This window comes from Aedes aegypti, chromosome 2 (assembly GCF_002204515.2).
Source record: "Aedes aegypti strain LVP_AGWG chromosome 2, AaegL5.0 Primary Assembly, whole genome shotgun sequence".
Classification (NCBI taxonomy): Eukaryota; Metazoa; Arthropoda; class Insecta; order Diptera; family Culicidae; genus Aedes; species Aedes aegypti.
The window spans coordinates 464444258-464468003 of record NC_035108.1 but is presented as its reverse complement, the minus strand read 5'-3'; the positions used below and the strand labels follow the sequence as shown (position 1 = coordinate 464468003).

The 23746-nt window shown below is 37.5% G+C and overlaps 1 protein-coding gene across 1 annotated transcript; it reads right to left on the bottom strand.

Annotated features, from left to right (window-relative positions):
• Positions 1-396: 396 nt before the first annotated feature.
• LOC5579520 (bromodomain-containing protein 4) lies at positions 397-22954 on the bottom strand. The gene is made up of 6 exons (XM_021848237.1): positions 22320-22954; positions 11502-11659; positions 9935-10188; positions 9375-9853; positions 969-1727; positions 397-754 (listed from the first exon to the last, which is right to left on the bottom strand). The coding sequence occupies exons 1-6, from the start codon at positions 22438-22440 to the stop codon at positions 621-623; spliced, it is 1905 nt and encodes a 634-aa protein (XP_021703929.1). The 5' UTR covers positions 22441-22954; the 3' UTR covers positions 397-620.
• Positions 22955-23746: the final 792 nt, after the last annotated feature.

Here is a 23746-nt window from a genome sequence, read left to right as displayed (position 1 = left end):
GTTGAGATGGCAACCACTGCCCGGTTTGCCCCCACTGTGTGCTACGGCACTGCTATGGACAACTGTCATTTTTCCTTTCTCATTCTGTAAACAACATCAACGATAATAAAACGTGTTTTTCGTTTTCCTTAAAGTAAAAGTTAGTTTTCCATTTTCATTCGGTTTTCCTCTGTGTCCATCCGAAACCTCATTAGTATCAATGGTACTTAGATAAATAGCTCCTGACCTTCATGTCAAAAAATGTTTTGAAAAGGTTCATAGCAAAACGGCCGTAAAAAGCCACTAGTGCGACTATAGGGAACTGTCCACTAAGGGAACACCGACCCTATACATAATTCAATATTTAACGTAATATCAAGGGTTTTCTTCAGTTTCTTTGTATGAAATAAAAATCAATTAGGTTTTCAATCTTGTTTTATTGAGTAACTAATCTCTCATAATTGTGGCTGGAATAAAGGCATTACTAAACATATGATATACGATTTTCAATCAAATAATATACCGTAGAACGAAATTCAAATGCTTCTTAACTAATTCACCATTTGCAAACCAATGTTGTACAATCAAAAACATCCCATTTACCCTACGGCTTCAGCCCTCCCAAGGGCGCCCTACGCGTCCTAGAGGTACATCCCGTTCACCAGAAAGTCGGCATCGTGCGCGTACGATCCCTTGCCCTGCCGTCGGATTCTCCTCCGGGCAACCTTCATCCGGCATCCGATCAGAATGGCCAACGCCGCCGTTAGTATGGCTCCTATTGGTTGGAAGAGAAGAAATCATTTGGATAGGGTCAGAGCAAAGACGAAATAAAGACGCTTGTAGTTGCCTGCAATTTTATGGCGCGTATAGTGATGGAGCAAAATCTAGAATGCTGAGAGTAGTGTACCTACTACGTCATTTCATGTTTTTTAGTGTTTTATGTTCTATTTCGTCAGAGGCCTACTGCGATCTGAAGCCGTTATGCTTACCCAAAGTCAACGAGAGTACCGCTCCGCCAGGCCGTTCCGCTTGGCCGTCATGATCGGCAAACTCGATCTCCAGATCACTGCGCAGCATCTTCAGGTGTTCGTGCACCGGTGGCATATGTCCCTCCGATCCGTGTACGGCCTTGTCCTTCTTGGCCGTTTTCGATTTGCGCTTCTTGTGCTCTTCGTCGTGTTGGTGTTGATGGTGGTGTTTCCGGGACTTCTTCTTCTGCTGAGGTGGTTCCGGTTTCTCCTCCTCCTGGTCTTCGGCGGAGGGCTTTTCCGGGTACTGCTGTTCATCATAAGATTCGTATTCTTCGGAAGATTTTCCGGATTTGTGATTTTCGGAGTTCTTTGTCGTTTCGGCGTTGGGAGCAGGAGGTTTGGAATCAGTGGCCACAGGAACTGAGGCTACTTGGGGTTGTGGTGGGTTTCGAGACATTTGAGAAGGAGGATTTGAAGGAATTGTCTGAATTGGTTGAAGTTGGTTGACGTCCGGTTGGTGTTGAGGAGGTGGTTGAACGTATTGTTCTTGGGGAAGTTGTTGGGTTTGTGGCCACATTGGACGTTGAGGCGGTGATATGCGTGGATCGTTCCACTGAGATCCAGGCTGAAAGCTATCGGGAATAGGCATGTAAGGGTTGTTTCGTGGTATGTTGGGAACATAGCTGGTTTCTGGGAATTGATACTGCGAAGCAGCGATGTTATTGGACGATAGCTGAAGTCCTCCCTTATGATTGAAGATTCGGCTGTCTGGTGTATCTGGAATAGAACATGAGCTCTTTCATGATTAATTCTCGCTGAAACCAGGCCGACATCAGCAAACATTATTCGAATTCAGAAGCGTTTTGGTTAACTTAAATTGGTGCATAAATGTTTGGTATTTCTTCACGGGATAGAGGAATTAAGGGCACAATGGACACATTATGCGAATGCTTATTTTAAGACCATAAAGTTTGAATAGTATTGTATAGTACTTTTCAGTTACCCGCTATTAGTTTTCAATTTGTTCATTCTATGAAGTAGATACCTTGTGCATTTAGGTGCGGCTTATTTTTGAAAGATCTTAAAACAAAACAAATCTTGTGCTCTTCTAAATTCAAATTACATACAAAAAGAAACCTCAAAGTTCGAGCAAAACATATTGAGATTTAGAGATGGTTTCACTGTACGACAATTATTGTGGTAAGAAAGGATTGCGATGTCGTGGACATTCGTGGTCATCTGCTGGTTGTACCCCGTGAAGAAGACCTGGCAACCCTAAACGTTCAGGGCAACTGGAGAAGTATCGCCTAAGACCGACGAAGATGGAGCTCTTCAATACGCTCGACAATTGCGTGACGCTACGCAGTAGCCAATAAGGTACAAGAGGATGGACCTGGTGTAGTGGTTAGAACACATGCCTCTCACGCCGAGGACCTGGGATCGAATCCCATCCCCGAGATAGTCACTTACCACTTTAAAAATTAGAGTGACGTCTTCCTTTGGAAGGGAAGTGATGCCGTTGGATGCAAGAGTTTTCTTTAGAGATTTGTACTTGCATATTTTCAGGGGCTCCTTCAGAGATCTCTCCAGAAATTCTTCTTCTGATTCTTTTACCAATTCTCCAAGGAAATCTTCCAGTGGTGTTTGAAGGGATGCTTAGAGGAATTATTCCAGAATTTGATTGCATTTTTCATGGATTGCATAAGTTTGGAGATTTACCGAAGATTACAACAGGAGTTATTCTAAGGAAATACATGGAAAAGGTTCACTCCAGAGTTTCCAAGGAATTTTATTCATGGATTTTTCCTGGAAGATCTACAAGAATTCCTACGCTAGTTACTCCAGTTATCCTTTCTAACATTTTCGTATGAATTTCTACAATAATTCATCCTCATTAATCCAGGAAATACTGTACTTCATTCAAGGTTTAATCCTGCAGTTCTTCTTCTTCTTCTTTCTGGCGTTACGTCCCAACTGGGACAAAGCCTGCTTCTCAGATTAGTGTTCTTATGAGCACTTCCACAGTTATTAACTGAGAGCTCTCTTTGCCGATTGACCATTTTTGCATATGTATATCGTGTGGCAGGTACGAAGATACTCTATGCCCTGGGAATCGAGAAAATTTCCCTTACGAAAAGATCCTCGACCAGCGGGATTCGAACCCACGACCCTCAGCATGGTCATACTGAATAGCTGCGCGTTTACCGCTACGGCTATCTGGGCCCCCTTAATCCTGCAGTTCTTCCAAACAATTTCTCGAGGAGTAATTTCTCAAGTAGAATCTTACTGGATATTTTGAAAATGAATTTAAGATTTCACACGTCCAATAATTGCTCCGATTTCTCATACAAAAATTTCTTCTGGGAATCCGTCCGATAGTTTTAAAGGAATTACTGTAAAATAGCCATTAGCGTAACTTGAACTCAAATCTAGAGGGGGCTTGACACTTTTGACGAAAAAATCCCTTAAGTAAGGTGTATACTTAGCATGAGAGTCAAAATTTTCTAGGGGGGGCTTGAACTTTTCTAGGGGGGTCTAAGCCCCCCCTAGCCACCCCGTATTTAAGCCAATGAAAATAGCAATTAGCAATTTGTTTAGAAAAACCTCGAAGTTTTGCTCAAGAGTCTAGATGTTCTTACACATAACCTCGTGAAAGTTAATTAAGGGTTACTCAAGAACTCAATCATGAAACCTAAGATGTTACTAAAGGATTTATTTCAATCCAAATTAAGAAGTTCCTTAAGGAAATTCATCACAAGTTATATAAAACATCTATTTATGCCATTTTTTCTGGAGATATTGAGCATGAGCATGGGCATGAGTATTGATGACCGTACAATTCGTAGTTGCTACTCCATGATTGACAGGAATAATCAAAATTGTACAGAAAACCAACAGATGTAGCTTGGGAGTAGTATACCACCTTCAATGTACAATTTCGTGGACTCCAAACTCAGTAATGTCAATAACGGCGCCGGCCACGTCCTTACGGTCATCGGGGAAGGGAAGGAATGGTAATGTGAACTCCATTGCTACTAGAGGCCGAGATCACCTCTGCATCTCCACGGTTTTCACAGGAAGGAGTTTTATGGGAGGGATCAAAAGCTACATGATCAGGATTCACCTTGGTAAGTGACGAGATTCATGTAGCCTCAAGTTAAAATAAAATATCTATCAGTGAGTCGACAATTCTAATGTCGAACTTATCAAAGGTTATTTTTTGGTAATTTCAACAAATAAATAAAATAATATATATGTGCAGCTCATCTTTTTATAAAACATTAATAAGCGCCAGGGTTCTGAATTTTCATATCAATGATGCGAAATCTACGATTTTTCGCACGTAAGGAGAATGCGTTTTTCGCTTCCTCGCGTGAACATCTTTTATCGCTCACACTAATTTTCCCTGGAGCTACGATGGTGGATAACCGAAAATCACTCCACTCTGTGGATAATTTGTTTTTCACTCCATCATATTTTCGCTCACCAACTGCTCCGGAGAATTATCACTATGTGGATAAACAAAAACTAGTGCCGGCGACGGGATTCGAACCTAGAACATTGCTAAAAACAACAGCGATGCGTGCACGCTAACCATGCTACCACACCAACTTGACGAAAGGAGCGGTTGATTTGGTGCATAAAAGCAACTGCTGCTCGTGGCGATGGATACAGGAAAAATTCTCCATGGATCGGAGAAAGAGAAAACAAACTTCTCACAGTTGCGGAAATGTACAATTATCTATTTTCGCTTTGTTTTGTGGACGGATAAAATCGCAAGGCAGCTGATCGCTGAAAATTGCTGTGAGGGATAAATCCATTATCGTGAGAGTGAGTGAGAATTCGGAAGCCTGATAAGCGCTTATGCCGACACTTACAGTGACGAACCATCCATAGTTTGTTCAACAAATTAATGAATCATTGCTACGATACAAATTAGTGTCAAAAGCATGAAACAAACTCAGCAGTTGGTAATCCATCCTCAACAGAAGGCACAATTCCGGCATCAACTCGCAAAAACTGGGAACCACAACATAAAATCGATGCTAATCGCTGCTGACAGCAAATCCGCCAAATTGTGTGGAACTCAAATCGTCTCAGAAACGTCGTTTTCAGGAATCTTCAACAAATCATATTGAACGATCTAAATTCTACGATTCTTGAAATCCTCGAAAATTTTCTCTCTTGAAACGAGAAAAAAACTGAAAAATAGCTTGCCTTGTGAAGGCCTACTACAGCTCCCTCTATGCCATTTTTCCTGGAGTTATCCCTTTTAAAATATCCGGAAAAATAATTTGAACATTTAGGAAATTTCTCGAAAGTTTACTGGAAAAAATTCTTAAAGAATTTTAAAGAAATCTTGAATGACTATTCTGTGAAAATATTAGAAAACGCATGGAGAAAACATTGGTTGAATTCTTGCAAATGTTGTAAACTGAAAGGTCATTGGAAGATATGTTGAGAACTGATATCAACTCAATTTGGCATCATTCAAATATTTCACTAAGTGTGAGCAGAGTGTGCTTCGGGAGTTCTGTAGGAATTGCTCAACAGCTTCTTCCATGAATGCCCATCCATCAAGAGCATCATCAGTCATCGCCAGCAGCACTACGCTAGTGCTGTGTATAACAAGCGTTGTTCAAGATGCGTATACTCAGTACATGATGCTACCGGTGTTGAATTGTTCCAACGGTTCTTAAGGAATTTCTTGATAGTTCTCTACGCAAACCAGTAATTTGTCAAGAAATACTTCCAAAAATGCTGATGAATATTTATCCAAGAACATCTAAAGCAGGCTGTAGAAATTCTGTAGGAATGACGTTAGAGTAAGGTGGGGCAAAAGTTCGACCTTAGTGGTATAATCAAAGTTTCCAGGAAAACAATAGCAGCTGAAACAAAACAAATACCATACAGTGAACCTTCAACATATTGGCTATAATGTTGCTGAACAAACTTGTGTCAAAATATTCACCCATTTTTAGTTATAACAGATTTAAAATTGATTGTCTTAAACGAACTTTTGCCCCACCGGTGGGGCAAGAGTTCGAATCTAGTGTGGGGCAAAAGTTCGCTGGCTAAAACACAAAATACTGATACTTTTATTACAGGCATACTTTATAACAGCTGTAAACTTAAGTTTTCCGAAAAATACACACTAAATTTTCATCAAAAAATTGCCCAAAACAGGGTTAATTGTATTATACTCAAAAATAGCAGTTTTGCGCAAAACCAAGTAGAAATGTTACATTTTGGTGACATTTTTCCACAATCAGACAAATTTAGCAAAATTTGAAGGTAATATGTGGATTTTAGGCAATTTGCAAATTTTTCTGTGAGTTTATACATGGGTCGAACTAGAGTGTCCATTTCCCGGCCATTTTGCTCGTCCCGGGATTCGGGACAAAAATCTATGCTTGTCCCGGGAAATCCCGGGATCCCGGGATTTATGAAATTTTCAATAAAATTAGCATTTCGGTTGAAATAGAAGTACAACTTTAATAATACTTATTTTTAATTAAATACTGATAATGTAACTTTTCAAAATAATATGTTAATTATAGCAAATCACATTTCAGTTAAGACTTTCTTATTCTGATGAAGTAACCTAACAAAAATCAAAACTTAGCTTGACTAATTGCGAGTTTGATATTATTATTTTTTTTTCAAAATCTCAATAATACTTATGAATGGAACTATGGTAAAAACTTAAGTCATAATTTTAAAGCAATTTGCTTCAAACATTTGAAAACCATGAAAACTTTAGAACAAAAGAAACGATTAAAGATCATTGAAGGTATTGTAGATCATGCTTAAAGCTAATTACTGAAAATTATTGACTGATGTTTTTTTGCCGTGAATCGTAAGTCAGTTTCATCTGCATTGTGGTCAAAATTGAGTTGATATCAAGTTTTCATTATATCTTTTAATGATGTTTCAGCTGCACTAACGAGAAATCACTTTTTGTTCAGTAAAATTAGAAAAAAAAACACCAATTTGAAATGTCCCATAATAAAAGGTAAACGCATGTCAGTCCCACTGCAGATTTTCGCATAATGTAACTCAAAATGAATCGTTATTTGGTCATCTTTATATTTTTCTGGGAAAAGTAAAGGAGTGAAAAGCAAAGTATGAAAGTTTCATGATCGAAACATGTTCTAATATCCGGGGTTTTTTTTTGAATATTTGTATGGAAAACGAGATTGAAAACTTCTCAGTCAATTTTCTCAATGCCTATTTTTTACGGATGGTACTGACTTGCGGTTTGCGGCAGTTTAGGTGTACTTTCAAATTTGTTATCTCAGCATAGGCTTATAGAAACGGCTTATGATGGAAAGACAAGTATTAAAACTTTGCAACTAGACAAGTAATTCTTTCTTGGTAGATTGATCTTTTCATGACAATAATTACTGGTTTATTCATTTTTTCATTATGCTTTTCTACTTTATCAAATAAGGTTGATTGTGAGGAAAAATGTCAATGTTTTTTTATTGAAATTTAGTGGTTTTCATCAAATTCTACGTACATTTAGGGAATCCCGGGATTCCCGGGATGTCAGAAATAAAATCCCGGGAAACGGGAAATCCAGAAATTTATCAAATCCCGGGATGGACACTCTAGGTCGAACTTTTGCCCCGCTGATTCGAACTTTTGCCCCACTATGGGCCAAAAATTGATTCCAAGCATTTATGCAAAAACTAATACACCTCAAAGCATCCTTATGATAGGCCTAGAAACGCCCGTACATAAAATATTGAAAAAGTTTTATCTTTAATTGGCTCTATGATACGAAAGTTTGACCAAAAATTACAATATTCACGTCGAAAAACAACAAATAGCCATAACTTTTCCAAATCTCAATCGATTTTTATGATATTTGGAGTGAATGTTTCTTACTTGAATAGCATTCGAACCACCATGACATTTTTAAGTTTTGTTTTGAATAGAGCTAGAAATCTTAAAAAGAAACTCTTACCCCACTCGAACTTTTGCCCCACTTTACTCTACTGCATGTTGAATCATGGGTAAAACCTGGGAGGGAGAAACCAATACAAAATTTCTGTACGTTATAGTGAGCCGAGATTCCGCTGTCACGAACTGTCACTGTAAGCCCAGATCTCAAACATTGGACTAACATGAAAAAAGCGCGTAACTGATTAAAACACATTTTCGTGTTTCTTCAAAAGTGATAAAAATCGAATGAAAATCAATTCATGCACATAACGCAAGTAATGTCACTTGAGCACCATTTCATCTGATTGAACATAAAGCATTGAAAAACGCATCGTTCTACAGTGCTGTTCTGAATAATAGCAGCGCATGTCGATTTTCATACAAAATGCTCAACTTTGACATGCTGTTGTTTTGTTCCCTTTCAAGCAATCGAGCTGAGATTTTCTCCACAGAACTACAAATATGATCAATGTTGTAACTACAAAATTTCAGTTTTTTCTGAGTCCCTGCCGAAAAGTGAGACACTAGGTGAAATTTTTCGAAAAAATAGCAGTTTATCATTTTAAAATTTTTCTTCTTCAAATATTTTAAACATTTTCGGTTTAGGTGTAGGTTTGATAAGTAGGAGGAGATTGTTCCAATGGTAAGTGATATACAATTTAAAACTATAATGTCAAGCCGAAATTCAAATGCTATTTTTTCGAAAAATTTCACCTAGTATCTCACTTTCCGGCAGGGGCTTAGAAAATTTTGAAATTTTGTGTTTACGAAATTGGGCATATTTGTAGTTCTGTGGAGAAAATTTCAACTCGATTGCTTGAAAGGGAACAAAACTGCAGCATGTCAAAGTTGAGCATTTTGTATGAAAATCGACATGCGCTGCTATTATTCAGAACAGCACTGTACTTTTTCCAATGAAAATGAATATTTAGTGCATAGAAAACTGTGGCCCTTTTTTCATGTTTGTCAGGAAAGATCGAAGGTGCACAACAAAAGGAAACTACCGATTTTCTCGAAGCCTGCCTTGATTGTTGTTGGCAAGCTGGAATTATCTTGCTGTTCAAAATAACGTTGCCTTATATTTCGTGTGTAGTATCGGTGCCTCCCTCCCAGGGTAAAACAATCCTTTGACTGTCCTCCTACGATTGATAGTCCTATGGTGTCTCAAAATTCAAATGAGCGGTTCGCTAATTATAAAAAAATGTTTTTTTTTTCTGATAAAATCCCAGAATGGCCGCCTTATAAGCTACTTGCTTAATCTATATAATGCCTTTGAGTTTCATAGGTATTTTACTGGAAATATGAGATATACCACGTTAAAAAATACCTCAAGTTTATCATAAAGTGGGCTCTTTTGCAAACTTGCAAGCTTGCGAGGGGTCCACCAAATTGAATAAACCACAACGCCTTTCTGCTAGTTTTAGCATATTCTAGATAACAGTAACTAAAAATCGCAATGTTCTAGCATCATACCAATATAGGCGCTCTGCTGATCAACTACTGGTCGCGGCCACGCTTTCGGAGCAGTCATCGGATCTTCCCGATTGTGTGGTATTTGATTGCGCAGCTTCTGCTGTTCTTGCAGCCCCCTCAACTGTTGCTGTTGCACATCCGGTTGGAAAACTTGTGATATTATGGATTTCACTGCAGGCATGTCATTGACTTGATTCGTGGAAATCTGTGAAGACTGTTGTTGAGGTTGCTGCTGAACTGGAGATGGTTGGAAAGGTTTGATTGGTGGAGGTCTACGGCATTCGGGCCCTTCATCACTGCCATCAGAGCACTGCGGAATTCCATCGCAAGCATTGTAGATCGCGATACATTCTCCCGAGTGGCAAGGGAACTCATAGTGACCACATTGGGTCGGTGTAGTAGGCTTTGGGGTCGTTGTCGTGGGCAACTGACCTAGTTGGACGCCCAGCGGTGGCAACGGAGCAAGCGTCGTTTGTTCACTACAATGGAAGATAAAAAATGATAGTTTTATCCATCACGGCGCAGTAGGCCATTTCGACTTAAATTTATGCGATTCTGACCTTCTCGGGGGAATCTTCGGTGCTTTGAGGTTGACCAGTTCCCGTTCATGCTGCGATAGCTGGGGCACGATAACGGCCATTTGTGGTGGCGACGGTGGCTGCACTAGGGAATGGATTTGAGAAACGAGGGGAGGGGGCGGTTGTTCCAGCGATGGAATTTTCAGAACCGCACTGGTGTAGTTGGCATGGTGTGTGAATTTGCAGTGAAAATCGTTCGATGGGCCGCACTGAAACAGGAAGCAGGTGCCCTGGTTCTGAAATGGTTGGAAGGAAGAAATAAATGCAGTTTTAATTCATATTACGGACACTGAAGGGTTTAATAAAGTTAGTTGGAAAAAGCATCAAAATTGTCTTACGTAATTGATGGATATCCCCTTAGAAACTATTTATAAACCACGTGGTCATTTGTTTTTATATTTTTATATAAAGTATATCATTATTTTAGACAAAAATCGTTACAATATTCTATTACTACGATAAGTGATACATAAGTTATTTTGTTTTAACCCATTATCATTCGTGACAATACACAGTGGTCTAGCATGCAGATTTAAGAAAAAAATCATTTGAAGCTTAAAAATGAAACTTTTAACAAAACAGTGTTTAACCAAGTTGCCTATTAGGCCCTTTAGTTCATGTGGCTTGATATAAGAAATGTTCAAATTTCCATAGAAATTAAGGTAGATATTCTTCAGCAAAGTTGTAAAATATGCTTTTTGAAACAACTTTACCAAAACAGATTTTCTGTAGCTCTGAAATTAATTTAGAGCTTTTTCCGTATGTTAACATTGGGTGGTCCATAAAACACTTTAGTTTCATGGCTTCAATGTTTTTAATTCTTATATCTCATCAAATTAGTCGATAAACCACTTTTAGAGATTTGAAGAAGATATATTTTGTTGAGGATACTCGGGATGTCGTTGTATTATCTTATCCATTTGAAGAAGCAAATCTCAGGTACCACTCCCAAGCAACCAATAGTTCGGATTGTACTTAAGCAGTGAACTCAGTAGTTCACTTTTGGTATAAATCTAGTTTCAGTGAAACTTTCTCGCTGATTAAGAGTTCACTGCGGACATTAAATGAACTTGATTCTCAGGAAAGTAACTCTTGAACTCATCAACAACTTGAAAGTTCAGAACAAGGTCGAATTGAACTTATTTGGTACTTGAAGGTAAAAATCAAACTTGAACGAACTTTATATGAACTGTAAAGTCCGGTTAATTACTTAAAAAGTAAGCTGATTAAGCCAAAACATGCCCTTTTATCCGAACTTTTGATTGCTTGGGCTCCGTATATCGATGTGAAAATTTATGACTATAATTCTATATATGTAGTACACAACCCATTAAATTTTCGGCTTTATCGGTTTACTAAAACTCAAGATTGACTTCTGTAAATTGGTGATGATAATTGTTAGAACAAGACAAAATGTAGGGAAATAACACGGTCTTTCTGTTTCCTTAAATTTTTCTAAAGCTCCAATTGCATCTTTCTTCTTAAATCTGTATATAGACTGTAGTGCAATGGTACCTCAAAATGAAATAACTATATTTCTGATCAATACCTTTTCCTCGAAAACGAACACGTCGCATTTCTCCGTTTCGCAGCATAGCCGCAAGCACTGTTCTCGCGAGCTCACATCGGCATCGTCCAGGAAGTTGGCCCCCATCGAGCGCGATTCCTCCGTGCGGATGATCGTGTTCAAGTGGACGTCGAAGCGCACTGTAAAACACCAAAGCAACATCAATTAGGTAGGAAATCATCAATCAGTCAAGTCGATGAAGACGAGCTGCGAATGGATGATTGTCATCGCCTTGAAAGGTGTGTGATGGATTAGGGCGATTCGAATTGCACAAAAAAATGTTTGAAAGTTCTATCTCCTTTACATTCTTTTCAATCTTTATGATGAAAATATAGTTCTGTAAAATTTTCAGCCATTTTGATGAAGATTTAAAGGTGGTCCAACGTCGTTGTAGGTTTATATGGAAATGTACACTCCCGTGCATAAGTTTGGGTTCACCCCCTAAAAAACATATAAAAGTGTTCAGTCAATATCTCTGTGATTGCGCGTCCAATTGAAACTCTCTAAGCCGCATTCGAAAGGCAAAAAGTTACTTCTACTTCGTATGTAGTTTTCCAAAATTATTTTTTGAATTTTGTATACTAAATTTCTACTTAAAGTTGTGACATTTTCCAAAAAAACACACTGAAAAAACATAGCCAATTTCCTCAGCATTGCACAATGGTCCGAGGCCGGCCAAAACCTCAAAAATCAAAGTTGTTTTATCCGAACAGTATTATTTTTCCCGACTTCCTCAACACTTATATTGCTTAAATCCAAAGTTTGAAGCAGATTCATTGGAGTTTGAATTTTATACAGCTCTTTGAGTGGACCGTGGACATGATTTTTCAAGAAAATTAATATTTGCTATCCATTTTTCACAAGCTATATATGAATTTAAATATAGCTCAAGCCGCAATGGTATCTTGGAGAAGTTGTTTGTATATACATAAAGCACACCTGAGTTGAATAAAAATTTTCATTATATTCATACAAAGTGAATTAAAGTTAAAATTGCTCAAAAAACATATATTTTTTTATAAAAATACCCTAAGACATTAGTAGCCCGCGAATGTCCGCGATGAGAATAAGCTCATTCGAAAGCTAAAAACAAAAGCTTTCAAGTAGGGTACAAATTATTTTGCGAAAACTTGCGATAGATCACTTTCAACGCGTTTGAAGGTGTACGGAGTGCAATTCTAATTAAATAATAATAATCCTGTGATACTCTAGTACGTGCATTGCAATCGCAGTAGCCATGAATTGCATCCCGAGAAAGAACGAAAAACTCGCTCCAATCTTCTTCTTTTTCTTCTTCCTCTTCTTTCAGGCGTTACGTCCCAACTGGGACAAAGCCTGCTTCTAAGCAGGCAGGTGTTCTTATGAGCACTTCCGCAGTTATTAACTGAGGATTTTCTTTGTTGATTGACCATTTTTGCATCTGTATATCGTTTGGCAGGTACGATGATATTTTATGGTCTGGCAAGTCGAGAAAATTTACTTTACCAGAAGACTGGTGGGGTTCGAATCCACGATTCTCAGGTTAGTCTAGCTGAATAGCTGCGCGTTTATCGCTAGGTCTCTCTGGGCCGCTATGTGTACAATATTTTGGTGTTATATCTTAACACTTCAGTCGTCGCGCTGTTGTATTTTGTACAACACTGTTGAAAAAACCTCGCTTTTCGTTCACAACGGCAGCGTGGTGATTCTGACGATAACAAACCGCGCGACGACTGAAAGGTTAATTAAATATTGTACACACCCTTATTTGATATTATTAGGATATTAAACTACCTTGAATTCAAATTTGAGCTGTCACTAAATAAAATAACACAATCTATCTCGGCTTATTAAGATGGTTGAACGAAACTATTTCCTTCGACATGCAGCCTCCAGATAAAATGAAACAAATTGAAAAAAAAACATTCCCTATGCTGTTAAAACAAGTATGATACCAGACTGAAGCTATAGACATGACAATCATGCTGAAACTGATTAAATGGATTATACTTGCATAAAGGCAGGGTTAGATCTGAGATATTTATGGACAAATGTGCACGAAATTTTCACATTTTATTTTCAGACATCACATGAATTTCTGTAAGTGTTTGGTTTGTCAGTTGATAGTGTTAAGGTGATTTTGTATTTTGTTTGTCCGTTGAAATATATGACAGGAAATATTCGTAGAAGTTGTGTAGGTTTTTTTTTCCCAGTAGCACTAGGCATACAGCTAGGGCAAGCATATGTCACCTGACCGTAACCATTCAGGCTACCACCCACCGAGCTACCAAAACCCACCACCAGATGTCTGGTAGCATAGCGTTCGGCGGCCATGAGGGGTGGCGAAATGGGGGCCATCATAGAAAACCCGAATGAAAAAGGGGAATGACCGACGACCTAGGTCAAGAACCTCTTGGGCAGAAAGTAGATGACTGGTCGTTCACTTGCCCGGATACAGCTGAAGCAGCTAGTCGCTAAATTAAAGTTAAATTCAGGAAGTTAAGTTGAAAGAATTGTGAGGAAGTAGTGAACGAAAACTGGACACCAGGTAACCGCCCAACCACAATTTCCATTACCGTGGTTTGAAACCATTTTTCATTCCACCAGGACCCCGCCGATTTTGGTATAGAAACCACCACATTTCTATTACCGCCCTACGACGTCCTAGAGCCCAATTCCGGGTACTTTCCGGCATCGTTATTAGTCGAAGACCGATCCGTCACCAAATCGGTAGCCAAGGACGCGTAGGAGGGTCCCAGAAAGCTGCAGCCGAAGTCCCCAAGCCAACCCGAGAAGAGCGTGGCCAGATGTGGCCGAAGCAGGAGAGCGCCGAAGGCCGATACTAGGACGTGAAGAAAGAGTTTGGTGGTAGCTGCAAGAAGAAGGGGCCCCTAACAGGTCAGATTAGTCAGTAAGAAAGTGGTAGGACAGTGTAGAAAAGAAGTGGATAGAGAGAAGGTTGTAGCCCAAATAAAACTGCGTTTGTGAAGGAATAAAAGCAGGAGTTTTGACCAGTGAAGTGCTGTGGGTTTTCCTAATTCTAGTGCGAAGATTCCCTGTCCGCGGTAAATTACGGTAAGCGTGCCGACCCTGAGGCAGTTGAGTCGGGGAGTCTCTAAGACGCTCCCGATTGGCTGACCGAAACTTACATTTCAATATATATTTTTGTGTTCCAATCACGAGTTCATTGTAGTGTTCAAATAAGGTGGACATTATGACCAGATGAACATAATTACTTATGATGGTTTTGTGCAGAGCTTCCATATCTTTGGATGAACAGTTTATATTTTTTTTTCAATAAATAACTGCGAACCAGCATGCCCAAGTTGATCATTTTGTATGGAAGATTGAAAAAAGTTGAAGATGTATTGTCCAAACCTGAATATTCTTATTATCAGTCCAATACAAGAAAAAATCAAAAATAAAAGTCCACAATAGTTCAATATGGCATAAAATATGTCAAATATATGATTTCAGCTATTTTAAAGAGAGTTTGAGGTTTTGGCCGACATTTGTTCTAGATCGAACCACTGTGCATTGGATCGACCAACAATTTAATACAAGGTGTCATTAGATTCGTAATCTTATATTCTTTGAAGGGCGCTCACGGAATTTTTGCGGAAAAATCTGAAAACTATTCAAAATCAATAAAACAGTCATTCAAGTCATCGTGCAAAAGTTTGGGTTCACCTGAGCCGCTCACAAATCATTTTTGTCAATATCTCTGCCATTTTTCATCCGATTTTAATAATTCATAGCATTTTCAAACGCAAATTATGGCACCTTTGCACGAGTTCACTAATTTGACGTTTGAGCGGTACCGAATTCACTTGTTTCCATGGTCACATAAATAACACGGCACCGCTAAAACGTCAAATAGTGAACCCGTTCATAGGTCCATGGACCGATTGTGAATAAAAGTGCAGGATTACGTTGGGTCTATTTAGTGTCTTCACTGCACTTATTCAACATGAGTTGACGAGTAAGTGCGGAGAAGAAACCAGATCGATCCGATATAATCACGCACTTCTGTTTGCGATTTCGCACTTATAGAGGGTCCAGCTAGCAATGCAATTAATATTACAAAAATTATTAAGAACTTAACAATACTTATTCGAGGCTTACATTTTGTACAGCTCATATCGCAGGTTGGATGAATAGGTAGGAAATAAACGTGATTGAAATTTCATTGTTCATTGAAGTCTTTACGATTACAATTAGAAATGCATGTAGTAAAACAACTCGGTATTTTTTCAAATATTCTAAAACAATCTGACAGATTTCATTAAGTGAATGGAAAATGCGAATGCGATAAGTATGCAGTTATAGGCAAAAGGGCTGTTCAAAATGTTTTGTTGTTTTGAAAATTTTGCATGCAAGTTTACTTGCTTGTTTGGATATTTATTTGCTTCATTTACCACAAATTTAAATGTGTATTTGTTAAACAATACTTATCAATAAAGTTCATCATATTTTCGATGCCAAAAACTTACTTCAATTCAATCGGAAATTAATCGTGTAATTTAAACCAAACTGTATTGTACATAAGTTTAAAGTTTGTTACAGATTTTACGATACTGCGGCAGTCAGTCGAGTCTAGTACACGACACTGAAGACGGCCTTACAGTTGAGGTCGAAATACGCGTACCTATCAGAAGAAGTCTAGCGTAATTAAATGTTATACAGGTATGTTCCGTTTTTATCAACACGATCGGCTGTGTTCAGTTGACAAAAACGTAACCGTGACAAAAACGGAATAATTTTCTTAGTCAGAATATTTAACAAATATAAAAAAAATGGCAGTTTCAACAGGAAAATACACATTTCCATCAGATACATGCGTAATATTGATGTTTATGGCTGGTACGCTGATCATAAGTACTGTGCAAAAGGATAGGGGCTGTCCATTAATTACGAATGGACATTTATGGCGGTTTTTAGAACCTCTACCACTATTATTGATAAATTGTATAACGCGTGAGAAATCTCAAACCCCTCACCCCCCATAAACCCTTACGTAATTAATGGACGACCCCTTAGGATAAGAAACGGTCAAGAAGTGATTCCGCAATCGAAATTTCTTGGGCTGCACGCTGCAGAGAAGTAGAGCTGATTTTCATAACGTCGGTAACGCCTGCCGTATAAATTAAATGGAGCTGTCACTTTTCCGTATGGAAAAATGTGCCGCTCAATTATTTCGCAAGTAAAAGTAATACTTCGCTCATACTGGATCAGCTGTCAAAATTACTTTGGTAAACAACATGAGAACAATTAAAAAATCATTGTTTAAATTCCATTGTAACAATCATAAATCCAGGATGTCCCACAACTTTGACGACCTCTAGCAAAGGCTTGTGACGTGCTAGTCAATTTCTAAGAACGCCGTCAGATTCAGTATTCTAAAATATATTGTAGATACTCAATTTTATCAGAGACATGCGAAAAGGTTATATTTGTTCCATAATGTAACATGTATTTTTGGACTAAAAACTTAACTAATGTTCTTGTTGTTTAGTTGTTGAGTAAAACTTATGTTGAATAGGTTCATTGAAACATAGAAGTGTACATATTCCACAACAAGCATTCATAAATTAAAGCATTTTGGTTGGAAAATCTTTTGGTAATAGCTTCATTAAACTAGCTTCATGAATAAGCCTATGGCAATTTGTAGGCGACTCTTCATAAATCTCTTGATTTCCAAGTGGAGGAGAGGTGCGTAAATACTCGAAGATCAAAATCACAACAAATTTGGAATGGGAATGTGCGTAAGGTATTAACGGTTTCCTAAATTTTCAATCGTTTCGGTCCTATTCACTCATCTTCAATGTGAACTTATTGTATGGAGATTCCGACATTTTAATAAGTTTGCTAAGTTTGGGTGATCCTCGTCCTCCCCCTTGAAACAAGACTTTCCAGCTGTCGCTAGGACGTGGCCAGGACGGTTGAAGGATGTGCCAATCTTGTCAAGCTTTAAAACTCTGTTTGGATAGCGGTCGAGAAGAAGGCAACCCTTATTGAATGGTATAGGACTTGACATCTACGATACATATGCTCAATACTTACACAATGTCGAAAATTCAACCCTGAAGCATACGAAAAACATTTGACTTCCTCAAAATAAGTTTTTAGTTTATATTCTTTACAATACAACTTTTCAATATTTTTGTGTTAATAAAAACGGAATAATTTTTCGGAACGTGACAAAAACGGAACATACCTGTAGTATTAAATTCAGTTTTTTATTTATTTATAACAAATAAGCTTTCAATACTTTTCATTCTAGGAACATTGTGAATATTAAAGTATTTCGAATTTAATATGATTGTGTATAATATTGAAATTTTATGTTTAACATCGAGACCATGTGCGATTTTGTTTTAAAATTGTAGCTTCTTGTATTTAAAATAGAGTAATGAGGGGCAAAGGTTCGCACCTAATTTGTCTCAGAAGATGCCTATTGAAATAAAAGCATTTCAGATCCGGTTTTGAAATTTCAAATTATACCTCAACATATTATCTTCAAAACGCAATACTAGATTTTCTTGAATTTCATTTTTATTTCAAGAAATATAACATCTAGTATTGCATGTTAAATTCGAAGTTTTTTTTATCTCTTAGTTTTTGTACTTTCATGTATTGAGCATTTCGCACCTTATTAGACTACTGTGCAAATAATTTTTGCACAGTGAACATTTTCACACCTCACATATACACTTGCATAACTTCGTGACAGTTGCTTCGATACCAACGTTTTTGTCTCTGTTTTGATTTTTCTTTGCGCGAACGAATTTCTGACTCACGAAACGCATATTATTCTAGTCAACATCTTAAATTTTCGAAATACAATCCGATCATTGCCAGAAATGCCGCTGGAAAAATGCTGCAGCTGCAGTGAACGGTTAAGACGGCTTAAAGTTCTTCCGCTAGAATGCCGAAATTCCGATCTACTCATCAACTACGAATTGAACCTGACAACAGGAAACGGAATAGATTCCTAGCACTCGGACCATGATCAGCCGTTCCTGACATGGACTACAGACAAGGCAGAAGCAAACTCTCCCTTTTCCCTAGCAGTATACGACCTAAGCTCCCATCGAGTTGGTTGTCCAATCTTCACTAAAGTTTCTCGTACCCGGCCAGTACCTCGAGGAGATAGAGATAGGAGTGGCTCGACTGGAGACTAACGATCACACATAGGGGTCTGTTTTATATTTCTGCAGGTACGTGAAGTACCAAGGGTCATGATCAACATTTGCAACCCTCAATATGACGCCTATGGCCACCAAAATGACCACAAACCAATGCGGAAGGGAAAAGTAAAAGTTCAAAAGCTATGCTCCCTATATTAAAATATTAATTCTTATTCACACTACAACGTGAACATCTATCTTACTGCTTTGAATAATTCTTAAACGTCATAGCTTTTATAACATACGCCTACTGGTTTTAGTGAGTGTGCAAGTTGTATCTAGCAAACAAACAATTGCATTGAAATCTAAAAAATCGTGCAATGGTCAATAGTCAGTAGTATTTTAATATTATTGTGTCAAATTAAAGTAGTTGAAGATGTTTTGATTATTTTGCTTTGAAAATCTAATGCTAATATTTCTGTCACGGCGTCTGCGAACTTTTGTCCCAAAGCCGAGGTAACAACTAAAACGTCTTCTACTAAAAGTACTTAATTTTCAAGTCAAATCAAATGCATCCTACCACCAATTATAATATAACACTCAAAGAGTTACTTTGATTTTTTAGATTTGTTTAAACAATACAATAAAAAAATCTTATTACATACTTTTTTAATATTAGATTAGAACGACTCAAAATACAGCCTTATTTACAGTTTCGTAGTACCTCGATGAAATTGTTTGTGTTTATATCTGTGATTAGCTGACTCAATAAGGTGTCAAACCCTCACAATGTTGTCAGTGTTTCTGTCTTGTGTGCTGAAATAGACCCAATGCGAACTTTTGCCCCGAATTACTCTAATCTCTGTTAATTTGAACATGATTGCTAATGTTCCATTTATAAGAGCAAACTGCAAAATCGCCAGAGGTACAAAATTAACCTCTGTGGTACAACAGTTTATAGCTTTCGAGAGTTCTATAATGCAATTCAATAAAAGAAAGGACCCATAGAAATAAAATGATTGATTAATTTATGATCTTTATCGTTTAGAATTAAATATTGATTGGTAAAACTAAAAGCTTTCAATTTTAGGCTAAATGTTTGATGATTTGAACTAAAAATATTTTTTTTGAAAGGCACTGCCTGTTTGAAATTTTTTCCTTTTAATACATTTGGATTAGTTTGTTACACTATAATGAAATGTGGAATTTGCAATATGCGATATGTGAGTGCAATATGCGATTCGCGCTTTCAATGTAATCCGTATAATAAAGGAAACTCCTTTTTATACTACATGTAAATCATTTAAAAAATTAAACTAAACCTCTACTCTAGCGATTTTCTGGGTACGTCTATGTTTTCTCCTATCGGTTATATTGAATAGCTCTCTTCAGCATCTTCCTTCCTTATGGTTTGATGAATGAGTTTTCATTTTGAGATGATAAGCTTTTACCAACATTACAGTACTAACATGTCTAGATTTTTTTTTTAGTTTTATCCATATAAACACACATCGTCTTTGGGATACCTTTAAATCACCACCGAAAAAGCTGAATATTTTACAGAACTTTATATTTATCGTAAGGATGATATGGAACACGCTATGTCTAAACCAGCAGATTATGCAAATCGAATGTACCTCGGATTTTTATCCACCACACGCAAAAAAATTGTACTGTAAAAACTACCATTTTAGGGGGTTAACTTAAGCGCTCGCACCGGCAATTCTCAGCAGACCAGAAATGCGCTTGATTTTACCATGTCTGTAGTTGGAATCAGATTGTTGTAAATTATTTCTGTCAAATGTACCAGTAATGTGGTGTGGTGTACCGTAAACATACTTAGTAAATTGGTCTGAGTTTCCATGGTAGTTTTAAGAATGGGCGTAGTCAGCTAAAATAGTTATTTTTACCACAGATTTTTTTCCCGTGTAGAGTTCAGTAATTGGGTTATCCAGCTTTTTACGCCGCTATAAAATTTTGATTCACCCCCGCTTGACATTTCTTGCCTTTAGATCTCAGTAATCCTTGAATGATAAAAAAAAATGTTTACGTTAAGGCTTAGTAGCCCGTCATTCGTTTTGGCCACAATGATGACTTTACAGCTTGCATTTCAAAGTGATAAAACTCAGTCTTGATAGAATATATTGACTTGAAAATGTATCACTGTACGTGCTAACATGCATAAAGTATGCTAATACTTTTTCAGCTGTGTCATTGGAAAACCAACTGATTTTTTTTTGATTCGAAATCGTGAGATGAATTAGCAACAATCATCAACGACACGTACAAATTTCAATGACGGCCTACTTTGCCTTAAGCTGTCATATTCTAGAGAATCTACTATGGGCTTCATATTTTGCATTTATTTAAATAAAAACTTATCTTAATAATTTACAATATTTTCAGATCAGGTGGCTACATCCAAAGAGGTTCATGTGCATTGCCGAGTTATCTGATGAATGCACCAGTCGGAGACCACAGGACTTAAATTAATTTGAATACACTCGACTTGTGCGTACTGCAGCTAGCTTCTCTCTCAGTGAACCTATCCAGATAGCTACTAAATATTATTGCAGTGCTTCATTCCCTAGTTCCACTCAGGATACCTAAGAGGACTTTTTACGCCGAGGACCCGGGATCAAATATTATCCTTGAGATAGTCACTTATGACCTTAAGAGTATATTGACGCTTTCCTTCAGAAGGAAAGTAAAGCTGTTGATCCTGAGATGCAGCCTAGGGTTGACAAATTCGTATAAAAAATAACCTAAGAGGACTACTGATACTGACATAGACTAAACTCAAATTGATTGTTGCCCAACTTTCTCTGATTCCACCACCCATCTCCGTCTTGTAAATTTTTTAAGTAATTAAACAAGTATTTTATAGAGCTCTGTGGTACAAGGTCATTGTCTTTTTTTTTTATGAACTCTTGAAGAGTTAGAAGTCGCACTAATGCGAAGAAAATGAATAATGACTATGGAAGGTCACGATAATCAAAAGCTTTGTGGGTTTGAAACGGTGGTATATTGATGATTTCACAACAATCTGGTACATGTTCCATTTGATTCACAAATCCATCCAAAGTACCGAAGCATATTTCGACATGTGACGCCTATAAACTTCTGGTAGAAAAATTATTAGCAATGATTTATAAGATTAGAAATGAGAATATAAGATTTGAGATTTGAAAAGATCCGAAACAAATATTGATGAATAAATATGACAACTCTATCAATAAACTAGAATAACAGCCTACTAAGATCCAGCCATAAAACCTGTACACAAGAAACTTCAAAGTCGAATCATCCCTGGTTGTTTTATGGCTAGCGTAAAAAGCTGGATATTTTCATAATCGGAAGATTTTAAAATATTCCATCGGTGAAATTTTGATTTTTTCCACTTTTTAGGTATTTTTTCATATACAGACTATGAAAATCATGTTCTCCTACACATTTCAGCCCATACAAAATGTATGGGAAAAATTTCACCGATAGGGAAACAATCCTAAGTACATTCGAGCTTTATAATCTGTGGGTTTAGACATAGCGTGTGGAAGATATGGAAAATAAATTATTCAAACTTTTTTGTAATTTGACCCGCCCTAGTGATGGATGTTGATTGTCATCATCTCCTTGCTACGCATCAAGCATTTCTGACTGTAGCATGTGCTCTTCAGGTAGCTATACCGACCTAGACATGTTTCCAAATCCATCCGCTTGACGATCGAGTGCTGTGGAGTGGAAAATCCTTCCGGCCAGCTCGCAGCGACTGCCGTTACTAGCAGTGCAATTAGGCAGATTATGTCAACCATGGTGTCGGGTTGAGGGGCAGAGTTTCACTTGCTATGTATCCGTATAGTAACACTTTTTACTATGAGCTATTAGGACGTGAGGACAATTTGTTCAGTTTTTTTTCGAGTGGACTACTATTCTTGAATTTACACTGAGTTTTGTTTCTATTGCACACTAGACACAATTGTATAAGTAATTACACTTTCTACTGAGGACAGAATCGTAAAAGTTAGGAAAATTTCTATAGCTGTAAAACACCTAATCTCACAAAAGCTTCAACATAACAGTTTGATCGATTTTCTTTTATAGTCTAAAAACAGCTGGTTCTTTCCACTGTAATTATTTCATACCAAAACTTTCTTTTACTAAAGCACAATACTTATCGCAAAAATTGAAAATGTACAATTTTCCACAACAAATGGCGCACTATCGTTAGTTGAAATAGGATTTTTCCCCTTTGGAAATAAGCGGAACACATCGATTCTATACTATACGGGCGACAATCCGAAATGGCTACTCTAGTATGAATACGCGTCAATTGACAGCGGGAGGAAAAATCGATAGAATGAACGCAAATGTTTTGCTACATACATAAGGGAAAACTGATAACATAAGGGGAAGGAAAAGTTGGGGCTGAGCCTAGTCTAGGTAGGCCGTGAGGAAGCTTTTTGACGAATGTTTTCCTATTTTTCGGTGAATAGGGTAAGATAATTCATTGAACGAGGGAACTTAAAAAATACGGAACTCGTTTGTAATTAGGCTCCCTCGTTTTACGAACTGAATAAAACTACAAATGAGATCGAGGATTCGTAAATTTGTCCAGTTCGTAAAGCGAGTTTTTACAATTTTAAGTCCATTTGTCGGACTTTCATCTTTAATATTTCAAACTATTTTTTGTTTTTCTGAATCATGAATCTGTGGGCCAATTTAGGTATTCCAATTATTTCTTGGAGCTTAGGCTTATGATTCTACATGCACAAATGGAGACCTATTAACAATTTCCAACTATATGAATATCTCAGAACACTGATCACTTAGACGATTTTTATCGTACAAAATCATTTGTTTCGTCGATATTTCCGTTTTAAGGACTCTATGAGTACAACTGGTGTTCTAGTTCATTCAACAACCTCCTGGAATATATACTTTCCATCCAGAAGAAACCGGGTAAGACCATCCGTCTAACCAATTCAATAGATATTTGAAAATCAATAATTAATTTATCTCTTTCGATGCAGCATTTCGTTTAAAGGTGAAGATGAATCGAGGCCAAAGTTCAAATTTTTAAGAGCACGGATCTGGAAAACCAAACATCCGTTTGAGCCA

Coding starts and splice junctions, on each gene's coding strand:
- LOC5579520 (XM_021848237.1), bottom strand. CDS start 22,440: ATGGTTGACATAATCTGCCTAATTGCACTGCTAGTAACGGCAGTCGCT. Junction 11,660..22,319: donor GGATTTGGAAACATGTCTAG/GTCGGTATAGCT, acceptor GGTGTTTTACAG/TGCGCTTCGACGTCCACTTG. Junction 755..968: donor GGTACTCTCGTTGACTTTGG/GTAAGCATAACG, acceptor TCCAACCAATAG/GAGCCATACTAACGGCGGCG.